This window comes from Cyrtonyx montezumae, unplaced genomic scaffold (genome assembly GCF_038088225.1).
Source record: "Cyrtonyx montezumae isolate F1298 unplaced genomic scaffold, pur_monq_1.0 scaffold_3, whole genome shotgun sequence".
Lineage (NCBI taxonomy): Eukaryota > Metazoa > Chordata > Aves > Galliformes > Odontophoridae > Cyrtonyx > Cyrtonyx montezumae.
Window position 1 is genome coordinate 100,704,022 of NW_027072034.1, and position 14,806 is coordinate 100,718,827.

Here is a 14,806-nt window from a genome sequence, read left to right on the forward strand (position 1 = left end):
ATTTCTTCATCTCATAAAATAGAAAGTAATGTAGATCTTTTCCTCTAGTTTTCTGTAACAGCAATGAGAATGTATGAGGTACTTTGAAAATAATACGAGTTAATACACATGCATCTCTACACCAGATTAAACAATCCAGAAATTATTTAACTTGATGATGAACTTCGCATGAAATACGAAGATACGCAGTTTGTACTGTATCTTCAAATACAAAAGGAAAACGAGGGGAGGAGAAAAAAATTATAAATGCAAACAAGCAAAAAACAAACAACCCAAAACAACAAAAACCAAGTGGAAAATATTTGAAGAGAAGAAGTGGTTACCACAGAGTCAGCAGTGAACCTGTTCTCTTGTTTTTGTGAAGTATATTTATGGAAGAAGGTGGAGAAGCAGTTGCTGAGCTGATCATGGTGATGTCAAGCTTAGCTTAGGCTTTCCAAAGAAAACAGGGCAGATATACTCTTAAAGGATGAGACGGCACTTCGGTGCTTTGTTTAGTTACTTACATCTTCTCTCAAAAATGTATGTTTAGTCTGACATTTCTCGTGTTTGCTGTCATCCCAGAAGTCTGTGTTTTCTTTCTTTGGAAAATTTCATAACCATCCTTTATGCTGTTACACAAGTTTATCTAATTGCCCTGGGGGTAGTAGTGTTCAAAAATAGGACTTTTTTCAACCCAAGAGATGCTTCAGATGCTTTCAGACTTTGGTAATTCGATGATTTAAAACATCATAATTGATGTGTAAGTTATCTTCAATCAGATATGTGTCTTTTGGAATCTGTACTAGGTTTTGAATACACCTAGATATACCTACATAACAGAATTTCCTTAGTTTCAAAAAAAAAAACAATCCCTGTAAGGTATGAAGCTCTGGATTGCTTGGAGCAAGTTAAGCAAGGGTATGTGGGATAAATGCAGACACTAAGAAAGGAGAGAACAGATGCTGATGTTTTCTGGAGAGTATAGAACTACTTAGGACAAGTATTCCCCAGTATATTTTCCTATAACCACAAGCTTCAGATTTGAGTCTGTTCCATTTGCAGCACTTCATCTTCTTGGAAAAAATAAATAATTAAAGTGATTATTACTTAAATATAAGTGATATCTGGCAATTATGAAAATCTGCAATATGGAAGAGAGAGTGATTAGCTCTGTAGTTGGAAGAAGATATCCGTTCGGAAGCTATCTTTTGATACTGATCACAGTTTGAATGGGAAACTGCAAACAGTTGATATTCCAGGTGATTTTATTATTTATAATAAAATCTTTCGTTCCTGGTTATTTGTTCTTTAATGATGACAACATTTTCCAGGATCCAAACTGGGACTGGAAGAGCAGATTAAAAAAAACCAAAACAACAAAAAAAAACAAGTAAGCATGATTCGTTTTGATAGATTCCTCAAGTGCTGTTAGATGGAAATGTGCTTGGTTCATTGTTGTATTACTCGCACTTTGGGAGCCACTGTACCTGATGCCTCCCACTGAGATGAGGGATTCCAGAGTGCTGCTAGGAATGAGTGGTGAGAGATGGATGCCACGATAGATAAACTGTCTGAAGTGTTACATAGTAGAGAAGGTAGCTGTCTTTCTTCACAAGAAAGTGGTTGCTGTTTGGCTTATTTTTGGATGATCAACTTTTAAATGTTAATTTCTAAGGAACTTTATGGTACAAAGAACATATTTCACATTAAAAAGGGTGAAAAGTCAGAGCCAAAGTCAAGGTGATTTTAGCATGGAGTGTGGCCTTTCTCTCCTTTGCTTTTTCTTCTGGCCAGTTCCTGGGTGTACCTCATCCCAGGTGGCCCTTTGAGGTAACATGCCTTTAATAGCTTCCAGGGCAAAATTTACACCTGCAAAGTGATGTTATCTTTAGCCAGATTATCCTTTAGGGCTCTTCAGCCTTCCCACACCCAGCTTCTTTCAAGAAATAGAAACAAGGCTGGGCAACAAATGATAGAGCTGATCAAAACACTTGGAGAGAGCTCAGACAGCCTAGATGTTACAAGCAAAATGGAAAATGATGCATTATATGTCACTGATTTGATAGTATTACTGGATAATGGACACACTGGTAATTATCTAATTAAATATATATATATTTGATTATATGTTAAATAAAAATATATTTAAATATATAGTACTGGTAACTTGTTTGAACAGAAGTAAAAAAATAAATTATGCAAATGATAAGATTCTGTGCCAGAGGAGATGTGTTAAGAAGAGGGAAGCTTAGCAGTGTTCACTGGGTCTGGGATTAGGTGACCTAATAACCTCTTTTCCCCTATTTCTTTTCTCCACCCACTGTCTGCAACATTGGACTCTTTCCAGGAGTCCAGAAATACATTCCTGGATTGTTCTATATCCCTCCTGTAGTGAAGATGGCTTTTCTGTAGTGAACTATCTCCTGAGTTTCAACTTTTGTTACGTAATAACACAGCTTCATGCATCCGCATATGAAAAATGCCATGTAGTTCTCAGGCATAACTTGGTGGTGTTAAAGTTGCAGATGAATTTTGACTTGCTTTCGAGACACAAGTGGGAAGGAAAGATGACCTCAAAATAAAAGTGACTGATTATATTCCCTTCTGCTGGAAATGAAGAAAGGAAACATTGATCACATCCACAGCTGCTTTGCTCCTACTCTGCCACTGTTGTGGGAAGCAATGTTTTGTCAGCTTGTTTTGACAGCTCTAAAAGCCTATTTTAATCACGCCATGTGGGAGCAGGAGGAAAATCCTGAAGCCTCAATGAGATAGATTTCATTCTGTAATCAGACCAGTCCACTTTTATAATTATGAAGAGAATGGGCTCGCATGTTTTCTAACAGTATCTGACATAGGAAGAATTTAATTATCATTGGAAGTTGTGGAATGTGTGGAGGAGGGCCTGTGTCCTCACGTTTGTTTCTAGAGTATCTTTCAGAATTCCTTGAATATTTTATCTGACAGTTATTCCTGTACATGATAGTGGTTCCGGGGTGCTGGTTCTTTAATAACTCTCTGTTGGGTACTTCTGCATTAGAGAATATTTAAACGAAACAACTTGTTTTCTGTGCAGCGTGATCTCCCTGTTTCTCTGTTTAGTTCCCCAATTTGCTAGGAGGAATTGTTTTAGTGAAAGTGTGGGGTCTGAGATTTGAAGTGGAGGTAGAGGTCCCAGGCACAGGTTTTTAGAAAGTTTAGTTACTTATCATTAAGATTGATGCATGTGCATTACAGACAAATTTCAGTGGGGTCATCTTCAAGTTTGATCTCCTTTTGAATCTTGGGGGTGACCACTGGATATCTTGCTTGTAAATTATGGAAATACATCAGAAAATTCAAGACTTCCTGACACAGCTGAATATTTCAGGCTCCCTGAGGGCTTAGGAGAACCCTTAGAGGCTGAGAGAGAAAAATGAGGCGTTTTATCATAAAAGCATTGAGAGTCGATGACTGTTATGTATTTATGTTCAAACAAATATATTCTTGTCTCTATTTGCTTAGGTGTTTTATCACCCTTTCTTGTCCCTGAGGATGTGCTTATCAAATTTCAAGGGATGCTACCAGGCAATGTGCGGATCTGCAGTGTGCAAAGTGAGGCTATGTGAGCAAGCAGTGACAGGAATTCCCCAGGCCTGCTGGACTCTTGCCACTGGTTTTCTAGAGACTTTTCTTAGGAATTAAATTTTAAAGAGTTTAGACTCTCCTCATTTAACATGCTCCTGCAGGTCAGCTTAGAGTTGCCAGTGTCACATGTAGTGTATCTCATACTGTGCAGTACCAAAATTCTTAACAATGGCTAGACACTAATTTTGCAGAGGGTTAAAGAAAGGATTTCTGGCTATGTCTTTTAAAAGAAATCAGTTGCACTTAATTAAATGGGGTGTCTTAATTGACTTACCGTTTCCGTATGTGCAGCATCCAGCAGCATGCCTCAGTGCTAAGCATTGTGTTTTAGAGCACACTGTGCTGAGCACTGTGAGCATCTCATAGGAGGTGTCTTTGCTCAGCCTGCTCATGTAAACCACATAATCATGACACTTGATAGCTGGCATGTTTTAGCCCCTTTCTTATTTCAAAGTCTTTGGTTGTGAAGCTGAGAGGAAAGGGTTGGCGTTGGGCATTCTGGATCTTGTTTCTGGCACTGCCACTAGTCTGCTGTGGGACTGACTTGCTGGTATTTAATCTCTGTGTCTGGTCTTGTGCAATGCCTATACGGTACTTATCTACTTCCAAAATAGGTTAGTTTTAATATGCTAAGGCTTGTAACACATTCTGAGGCCGAGATGAGAAATGGAGCTGAAGTACAAAGAGGCAGTTATAGGAACAGAAGAGGGCTGGGGTGAAACGTCTTGGGGAAAAAAATGAAACTCAGTCTGACATTAAAACTCATGAAAAATGAGCTGCCAAAAATGCTATTAGAGCTCATTTGCATTCTTCTGTATGCCTCATTGTTAGTGTTTGTTGGACTGCGAGCAAACTTCAGAAACCTTACCCTCAAAGATATTCCTTACAAATTAATGGCAGTGGAATCCGAGAACATTCAGCATTTCTGACTCATTGCATTTCTTCAAACTGCCACTGAAGAGTTCCCATCTTCCATCTCTGTGTTTTGTTATATGTGATACGCGGTTGTATCTGTAGCACTTGTTTTATCTGACATAGCTGTGTTCTCCAACAGCTCTGTGGAGATAGAGGTAATTGAAGAGTTTGGAAAAGAGGTCTGAATACAAACAGATAGCACTTCAGATTATAAAAGCACAAGATGTGTCAAGTCCAGAAGGAAGATTTTTCTGAGAATTGTATTCATTCATTCCCTCTGTTATATGTCTTTCTCAGTAGATCCTTTTGAGTTGCTGCTCCTCCTAAAGCTCCATCTGAGCCTGTGCAAAATGCTGGCTCCACACTTGACATTTACTGGACAGAGTTTGCAGTTTGGCCAGATTTGACTAAGAAAAGGAAGTGCAGAGGTACTCCATGATTCAGGAACAATAAAGTGGAGGAAAATAACACAGAGAAATGAATTGGGCTAAGGCAGGTAGTTTCCCTCTGGGGAGCAAGCTGTTGTTCTCAAATCCCCAGTTTTGTCCAAAGTGTTTGTCCTATGTCAGGGAGTAACCCTGGCAAGATTTCATCTGCTTCACAAATTCCTCTGTAGCTTTTATAGGACAAAGAACTACTGGAGAAAAACAGAGATGGGATCCTCTGCCCAACAGGAGATTCTTATACCTTCCATTAGTCTCTAAAGCTGCTGAAATCAGGTTAGAGAAAAGGACACATTCGGGCACTCCAGGAGCAGTTTGGTGTAGGAATGTTATCTCTGATTTTCTGTGCAGGAGGCAGGCTGTGTCAGGGCTGAGATAAATAAAGGACTCTGGCAGCTTTCACGCAACAGCTAAGCGGCCTGTCCTGTTAGGAAAAACAGTTCCCTTTGGATGATCTATGTAACGTTCATGGCCCACTGCTCTTCCAAAATAAAGATCTGGATTTTAAAATGTGTCCTATTTTGGATGTTGTTTGTGAATTTTCAGCTGATCTGTTGGTTGCATCAAAAGCTGCTTTTGGCTTTCAGGTATCTCCCCTCCCTGGCCAGCAACGCAGCATTTTTCTGGCACATGCAGCTTCATCAGCCCCCCTTTTTCTCACTTGTGACCAGTTTCAGTCATTTGGCTCTGGGCCCTTATGCACTGACAAGGTGGAATGTCAGATAACAAATGATGAATGTATTCTGCAGCTATTTCCCACTGACAGGCTACAAACTAGTCTGGGAATACAGCATGACATTTGTGAGAAGTTTTTCTCCTCTGGTGCAAGCCTTAGAATCATAGAACCACAGAATCGTTAAGGTTGGAAAAGACCTCTAAGATATTGTCCACTAAGTTGTGTCCCTTGGTACAACATATATCTTTTCCTTATATACATCCAGGGATGGTGACTCCGCCACCTCCATTAGCCACCGACTCTAGTACCCTACCACTCTTTTTGAGGAGAAATTCGTCCCAATATCCAGCCCGAACCTCCCCTGGTGCAACTTGAGGCCATTCCCTCTTGTCCTATCGTTGCTTCGTTGAATGCAAAAATCAGTTGTGCTCAGCTTGGACAGGTCCAGCACTGAGGTGCAATGGCTTAGGAATGAGCCATACTTTTGGCTGTTCTCACAAGTCTTGGCTGCTGACCCCACGCTAAGGAACAGACTTTTTCCATGCATATAGCACCGTATATGATTGGAAGAAGTGAGGGTAGGCAGCTTCAGATTTCCTTGTGCCAATTAAATTTTCTTTTGAAGCTTCAAATGAATTGATATGAACTGTATAGGATAATGTGAAGAAATCGTTCATATAAATATATAAATATGTATAGGATATATATAAATATATATAGGATAATATGGAGAAATCGTTCAATAAAGTGGAGAAATCGTTCATCTTGCTGTGTTAAACATATCTGTATCTCTCACTGCCTTCAGCCCTTAGGTAGGTTGTAAACTGTAATGCTTTTCCTTTTGGTAGCTGATGGCTTGATGGTGAAGACAGGTGGCTGTCAGCATTTCTTCTGTTCACATCAGATGACAGTGGCTTTGCAGCTAGTCAGATAAGCCTTTATGGCACCTTTTAGAAACACCACTAAGACTTGCATACAAAGTGTGTCAGTGTAGACCAAACTTTTCAAAATCCTTGCTGAAGTTAGTAATCAGTTGAGTTTCTGGATTATGTTGTCCAGCATAGAGCTATTTCACTTAGAAAGTAAAGTGAATGTTATCAGTCCTGCACCTGAACTGAGTGGTTATATACATGAATTTGAAAATTGCTGGGAGATTTGTTTTTACTTCTTTGGGATTTTGAGACAGAAAGCTCAAGCTTAGAGGTCATCCTGCTTTGAGTACATTCTTTTGCCTTTAAGTATAGGTGAATTTTTCTTTTTTTTCCCCATCTTTCCATTTTTTTCTAACGTAGTTTTATTGATTGATTTGTTCATCCTTACTCTTCGTACTGTGAGATAACGGGTTTGATGCTCTTTGTACAGTTTGTACTTTGTACTGGGACTTCATGATTAGAAGGTTGGTGATCCTTCGCTTTTATTGAATAACGTGCCCAGAAGATTAAATACTCCAGTGCAATGCACATAAAGAGATATCAGCTTGATTTTCAGTCCTCTTTTACCTCAGCGTTATTACTGCCAATCTTTCTCCCCCACCCAGATACTGTAGCAATGAAATGAGCATCTCTTTTATGTATATATATATGTAATTATATATATATATTCCATTCATTTCCATTAATTATGTGGAAATGATATTTAAAATATTTCTTTTTTTCCAACTTCGAAAAGGCTGACAAGAAAAAAAGCTTCAGCCTGTTAGAAGGAGTGAGAGAATGTCAGATGGTAAAGAAGTTCTCTTCTTTTTGTTATCATTTTTTACACTGGTGCATGTTGCAGCTGTGTTGGGGTGTGCATTGGAAGAGAACAAGTTAAAGGCAGCTTGTGAAAGGATATTCCTATGGAAACAGCTGAGCCTAGTTGAGTGCTCTGTTGTGTATAAAGAGTTCCAAGTAGAAGAACTCTCATTTTTTGCTGATTTTGTGAATTCTTCAGTTGTTTTCTCTCACCTCGATGCTCTTCCATTACCCAGAGTCCTTGGTTTTCCTCTGTCAGCCAGAACTGGCGAAGCAGTATTCCAGGTCATTTCTCCCGTTACTATGAACTCAGGGCTGGGGAATGTAACACAGATTATAAAAATAGATTTGGCTGAGGTGGTATCACCATCTAGAGAGAATGAAATGAAGCATGAATCCCAGCTGAGAAGACAGATCAGTTCCACTAAACTCTGAAAGCACTAATACAACATAAGGCTTAGCAGCAGGAAATGATGGAGACTGCAATCTCCCTGGAAATGGATGGTGATGCTCCCACCTTCCACCTCAGCAAGCAGCTGTGGTTTGCACCGTAAGGAGGCTCAGTAGTTCCAGCCCAGGGGCACAGCAGCCACTTGCCCACATCATAGAGGGGTTCAGTAACACCAAGCAAGGGAGTGAGGTTGTCCTGGCAGTTGTCTTCATGAGATTTTATCGTTCTGGAGAGGGACTGGAAATTAACGCCTCCAGTTATGTCAAGGCCTATGCAGTCTTTTGTGTGAGAGGCTAGCATGTTCCTAGGTGAGTGAGTGCCCTGAAGCAGAGTTGTAATAGGAATAAAGTGAGAAACTGCATAGAATCAAGAGGAAAAAACAAAAGCTCTCTTGGAGGTCAAAAAAGAGATAGGATAAATTAAATGTCAACAAAGCTTGAGCTGGTTTAGGCTGTGCAGAGGTAAGAAAAGCAAGCATTCTCTAATCTAATCATGTGGGAAAGAAGAAGAGGGTCGAAGAGGGTCCACAGACACAGTGTTTGACATTGAATGCAGTCTCAGGTACAGCCAGGAGAGCAAGTGAATAAAAGTGGCAAGAAGGAGATCTGAGCAAGTACACATCAGTTAATGTAAACAGTAGATAAAACTTCTTATTTGAGTGAGTAAATAAAGACTTCTAATTCTGCAGTGAAGTCCTTTGAGCTTGTGAAGGTAAGTGGTATATAATGCAATGTGGATTCACCAAACACTGTGCCCAACTACCTTGACTGCTCTTACTGATGAAGTAATCTTAACATCCAGGAGAAAATGCAGCACATCCAAAGTTTGGACGTCAGTAAAATACCTGAAAGCTTCCATGTGGAAGTAATTATTTAAGCTGGATAAAATGAGGAGTAATATATGAAGTGTCAAATAGTCGAGGAGCTGGCTCAAATGGAAGTTGAGCAATTTTATTCAAAATGGAAGTAGTGGAGTTGGGTAGCACCTACAGACTGTGGATCTGAGGACTGATCTTTGCAATGCTTTTGCTAAGAATACTGACCAAAAAGGAGAGATCTGCTAATGAAGCTCACTGCTGAGGGAACATTTCCAGCCCTCATCAGTGCAGGGGAGGAAAGGCATGTCATACACAGAGAACTGCAAAATGATGCGGACTATAATATTAAAAATAGACATGTAATAGTAGAAAGTACCAGGTCATGCACCAAGAAAGCCTTGATAATTTTGGCTACCAGCAAGGTGTTTATCAGTTGAAAGCAGAGAAGGAGAAAGATCTGTGTATCAGTCAATACATAAAGCCCCCAGTATTACGTGGCATATAAATAGGCAAACGTGTTCTCAGGGTGTACCAGATGAGAGATTTCTGGCAGGGCTGTATGTCACACTGATAAGACCTCATCTGGAAAGCTGTGCACAATTCGGATCATGCAGGTTTTGGAAAGATTAATCCAAACAGGGACAGGTGCAGAGACCTGGGGGGTGATCAGTGCACTGAAGAGCTTATCTCACAAGAGGGAGGCTTGGTTTGTTTAGCATAGCAAAACAGAAGCTGGGAAAGATTAGGCTCTGTGAATGGTAAGCTCAGTAAAGATAGACAGTGGCTCCCTGTTACAATACTAAGATTTAAAAAAGAGATGGGTGAGTGTAGGTTACAGTTTAATTAATTGAGCGTCACAGTGAGCGAAGCTTCTGTGTACTTTTCTCCAGCTGCCTGGTTCATGTGCACTTACAAGTCTCTGGTTTTCATGATGCTGGGGTTGCGAACATCTCACCTAGATTTTTTCACTGTGATTCACTTCATCACAGGCTCTGATTAAAAAATAAATGGATTTAAGTCTAAAAAAAAGGTTTAAAAAATCACTTTCCATTCCCTCCTTCCCCCTTTCCATTCCCTCCTTCCCCCTTCCTTCAAGTATTTATCATATTTTCTTGCTCTCTAGCTCTACCTGGCTTGACAGGTAGCAGTTTTAACGCTGTGCCGCAGGCTTGCCCCCATGGCATTCCTACTTCGTCTCAGAGAACATATCCAGCCTGTGGCCAGACTGTGCAGACTCCACTGCAGCTCTAGGTTTTTGCAGCTAAAACATCTCTCAGCTAGGACATTTTAAGTTCTTTTTAGCATCTATTAGCCCAAAGCACTGAGATTCCCTTGTGCAGTCTGGCTCCCCAGCAGGTTCTGCCAGTAGTGGCGAATGGGATAATGACTTAAGGTATTACCTCGCTTTATTTATCCCCCTCTGCCTCGTGCCCTATTTCTCCCAATTGCTCAATTTCCTCAAAACTTAAGAGTTCTGACTGTTGCATTTATTGTTCATTCACTGACTTATTCTTTAGGTCCTAATGTAAACGGGCTGGAAGAGCCCAGCCTTGCTAAGCGGTTGCGTGGCACGCCTGAGCGAATTGAGCTGGAGAATTACCGACTGTCACTGCAACGGGAAGAGGAACTGGAAGAGGTTCCTGAAGAGACACTGGCAGAGCATAACCTGAGCAGTGTGTTGGACAAAGGAGCAGAGGAGGATGTGCCCAGCAGGTTAGTACACTTGTCCATAAGTTTTTTTTTTTGACTGATGCTCACTCGGTTTTTCTTTTTAACATACTGTTACTGAGTTGCTTTTTCTACAGTTTTTGAAAATATTCCGTGTGTTTACACAGTTATTTTATGCTGTAATTTCTGATCTTTTAAATAGTTTGCTGCCATTCTAAGAAGGTAACTATAGTACCATAATGACATGAAGTTCAGTCCTAAGTTGGAAAGGAATTTCATATTTTATTTATTCATTCATTTAGAAATTTGTATTAAAGACAAACAACTCTTTTAAGAAAACAGTACATGGATTCAAATGGAAGAGGGTTCCAGAATTGACTTAATTTTTTCTGTTTTACATCACAGTTCAACATTTTTAGTTAAAAAAACTCAAGCTTGGCACATATGTAACCCCGACAGAGTGGTGCTGAAAAGCCTAGAGGTCTTAGTTTGAAGTGGTGTTTGCAGCTGGTAAAAAGTATCTTGCACCTTTACAAATTTTTCTTTTTCTTTAAAGCAAAGTTTACGTAAACAGATCAGAATCCATGTATTTTCAGGTAGAGCAGATGGAAATAGTTGTTACAGGAGTCACTGAGAGAGAATATTTGATGAAGAATATCTTGCACTTTTAAAATTCACAGTCTCTCATAGGGGTTTCTAATTATTGTAACAGTAACAACCCTTATCCTTTCAGCTTCCATTCTGCCCATCAGTCTTCTTGAAATAAACTCAAATAGTGCTGTTACTGGTTTCCCAAGGCTTAGATCCTACAAACGTATTCCAAGCATACATTACCTTCAGGAATAGGACTGTAGAAAAAAAAATGTTTCACTGCATTTACACATGTGAAATTGAAATGGTGTGGTAAAGAATTCAAAGAATAAAATGTTTATAGGTAGTAAAAAATCTGTCATTTATCTATCATATAATGTAAATCTGAAGAGCTAGCATCTAAAAATGAGTAATGGCTGATAGCCTGAACTCTGCCATTCTTGATGGAGAAGGTGTTCATTTAGACTCATGAAGGTGAAGCTTAATAGAAGTGCCTAGGAACTGCCGATAATTTGTATAGCAGCTTTCTCCAAAACCTAAATAATACTTTTTGATTAATTTCTTCACATATTCTTTTCTTTAGAAGATACTGTTTTGACATATTTTACACAGTTGAGAACTTCTCTAGTGTCTGGTTTAGTAATCATGAGAGTTTAATGGCAGACACAAACTCTCTTTGCTTTACTCATTCCTCCTGTAGCTCCCAGTTCAGGCCTAGAAATTATATCAATTGTTTAGGCATTAATAATACTGTGGGGTTGACAGTCCATTTTGTTCATAGTTCGAAACCAAAATTCAGTAGTTTGGATCCCTCTTGTTATTAGTCATGAATTTATCATTATTAGCTCAGAACTTGGTGATCATGGTCAGCAAATGTCAGATTTCCAAAGGAGAGAGTTAGTTAAAAAAGCAGAGCTTTGGCATTTTGAGATGAAGCCATTAGTCATCTCCATGAGTTATTTTGCAGGATTGTGGAGTCTGAGGCCATTACTAGCTTGATTTCCTCTTGTAGGCTTTATTGTATATTTAGCTAGCCTTGTAATTTGAATTTGTGCCTGTAATAGATGGAACTACTAGATTTTGCATGTTCAAAGCAGTGTTTAATGGGGCAGTTTACACTGATAATAGAAAGGAAAGAGAAAAGTTGCCAAATTCCCATTCAGTTTAACCTGGAGAAAATTTTGTCCCAAAAACAAATACTGCAAGCAGTTTTGTCACATCATCGGTAAGGCTGTGTGGGCAAACATCAGAGAGAGAATTTTCTGGATGATGTAGCTCTCTGATGGATTTCTGCTCAGCTGTATTGTCTGCCTGGTATTTCAAAGAAAGAAGAGGAAAAAAAAGGAAAAAGTTTCAGGGCTTTTTCAGCAACAAAAGAAAAAATAAATGAATAAGTAGGTTCCCGCAACAAGCCAACCAAAGCCCTGATTTGATCATCTTCATTGTCTGTACAGAGCCCCAGGGTTAGGAGCAGGCTGAGGAAATGCAGGACTTTTTGTTCCCTCTGTGTCTTAAGGAGTAAGGGACTGAGCTTCAAGGTTCACCTGGATATGAACTCAAATCAGAGACAATGCCATTTGGGTACTCAGCTTCCTTACACGTGTATGCACACATGCTCCTGGGCATACACATTCGAGAGTAGTTTTACAGAAAAATGTATTCTAAGTACATCTTTTCAAAACAGAGTTAATCTTCCATCAGCTCCTCAAGAGACAAAAGTCGTTTAAGCAACCACATTCTGACTATGCAGAAAACTCTTTACGTGCGTTACTCATTGACTTTAGTTTGCAGTAATGCACAGTATGTCATCTGCACTTCTGGTGTAATCCTCTGTTATGGTGACCTTTCAAGGGAGCATGACAGGACAGTGCATGTGGTGTTGGCCTGTATTATAGTCACAGAATGGCTTGGGTTGGAAGGGACCTCAAAGATCACCCAGCCCCAATCCCCTGTCATGAGCAGGGCTGCCACCCAGCAGCTCAGGCTGCCCAGGCCCACATCCAACCTGGCCTTGAGTGCCTCCAGCAATGGTGCACCCACAGCTCTCTGGGCAGCAGTTCCAGGGCCTCACTGCCCTCTGAATGAAGGAAGGAGCATAGCAAAGGAATGGAAGAGGTTCACTTCCACAGTTCAGGTTCCTTTCTGCAGCACTACATCTGTGTAGGAACATCTCTTCAAAGGGCATTCTTCAAGTGGTTATAGAATTCCATAATATAACCAACTTCACTGGTTGATCACCACTTTATAGGAAAGAAAAAAAGAAAAGAAAAAAGGAAGAAAAGTGTCACCTGTTGAATTGTTTCTCATGGCACACAATCGGCGAGCTGAAAGAAATGCCCATTATGCCAGGCCATCTCGCTGTTGTCTCTCAGATTCTCATTTCTCAGTATTCAAAGGTCAAACAAAAAGCAGGTTATAAATAAAAGCCAAAGAAGGTAAAGTGAGCTGTGTGGTAAAGAATGCATGTCGTCAATATTACATGAGATAAGCAGGCTGGTTGAAGAGCTTGTCCCACTCAGCAGTCATGGTAACAGTTGGAGCAGCAGTAAACCTCACTGACAGCCGGTGTACAAGCCAGCATGCAGCACCTGTCAGGTTTATTTCCATACTAAAGGGCAGGAAAGTGTGCTGCTAATCGGGGAGCAGGGAGGATGGAAACATCCTTTTATCTCTGTGAGCATACCTGTGTAAAGCTTTTGGAATACACAAGGAGCCCATGGCACGCAGCCGTGTTTAGCATGAGATTAAAAGAGACAGCCCGATAAAAATAAGTCTTCCATTTATGCTGTGAAAATGTGGATTATAACTTGAGCATTTAATGAATGTCAAAATAATTTTATGTATATGCAGCAAAACTCTCAGAGCCAATGGACAAAAGTACATGACAGTCAGGAGATGAAAAAATGTTTTCTTCATGAACTCCACTATCGAAACCAGTCTCTCACGCTAGTAGCTGAATAAAATGATGTAAATGATGATAGGTTCAAGCAGTGGTAGAATAATTTAACATCCTAATCCTGAAAATGTTAATCTGCAATATAAAAGAAAGGGTGCTGCTGTGTGTTGTTTTTGTGAAGCATCAGTTTGTCATATATAGTGCTCATATAATGAAAATCTCACATGTGGGGAAAAGAATTAAAACAGCAATAAAAGGTCTGTCTTATGGACATGAATGCAATTTAAGCTTCATCCTTTGCCATTTTCAGCTTTTATGTTTTCTCTCTCATTGTCTATAAGGAAGGGGTTCTGCCAAAGATACCAGTTTGATACTGCAATGATAGTTCCATAATGCAGCAGCAGAATACTACTCTCAAATGATTCACTGAAATTTTAACCATAGTAGCTTTCTCCTTCAAATGAGATTAATTTGGCCCTATTGAGATTTTTATTTACATCCAACTGCTGCTCTAGTAAATGCAGTTCTTTTCTGACAATGTTCTATTAAGGAAAAACACCATGTGGATGCATTCTCTGAAGGTGTTATGGTTCACATTCATTTTTCAGTGACATGCAGCCATCTTTCTGCCCAGTATCTCTAGGTAGTCCAGCGTGTAAGAATGAGCTAGATGCATTGTTGTTGTATGGACAGCAACAGTTCTACAGACAGTTTCTTGTCCCTGCTGCCTGTACTGAAAAACATATAGAATCAAAGAGAGATGCCTACTAAAGAACACTAATGATGTATTATTTTGCATACTTTAGACTTTGCTGTGAGAATAATAAGCTCATCATTGTAATTATCCTTACGCTGCTTCCTCTGGTTTCTTGTCACTGTGTACACTCTGTACTTAATTGGATACGTAACGATAATTCTGTCTGTTACCCTCAGCAAGTTTGCATATGACACCGAGCTGAGTGGTGCAGTTGATAAGCTAGAGAGAAGGGATAGCATCCAGAGGGACC

General features: G+C 39.8%; 1 protein-coding gene across 3 annotated transcripts in view; it reads left to right on the forward strand.

The window, feature by feature from the left end:
* Positions 1–14,806, forward strand: part of MICAL3 (microtubule associated monooxygenase, calponin and LIM domain containing 3) — a 138,774-nt gene that overhangs the window by 82,096 nt on the left and 41,872 nt on the right. For all 3 annotated transcript variants that reach the window (XM_065742561.1, XM_065742559.1, XM_065742560.1), the window contains one exon: positions 10,162–10,357. In XM_065742561.1, the coding sequence (XP_065598633.1) occupies positions 10,162–10,357 (196 nt within the window). The remainder of the gene's footprint in view (positions 1–10,161; positions 10,358–14,806) is intronic.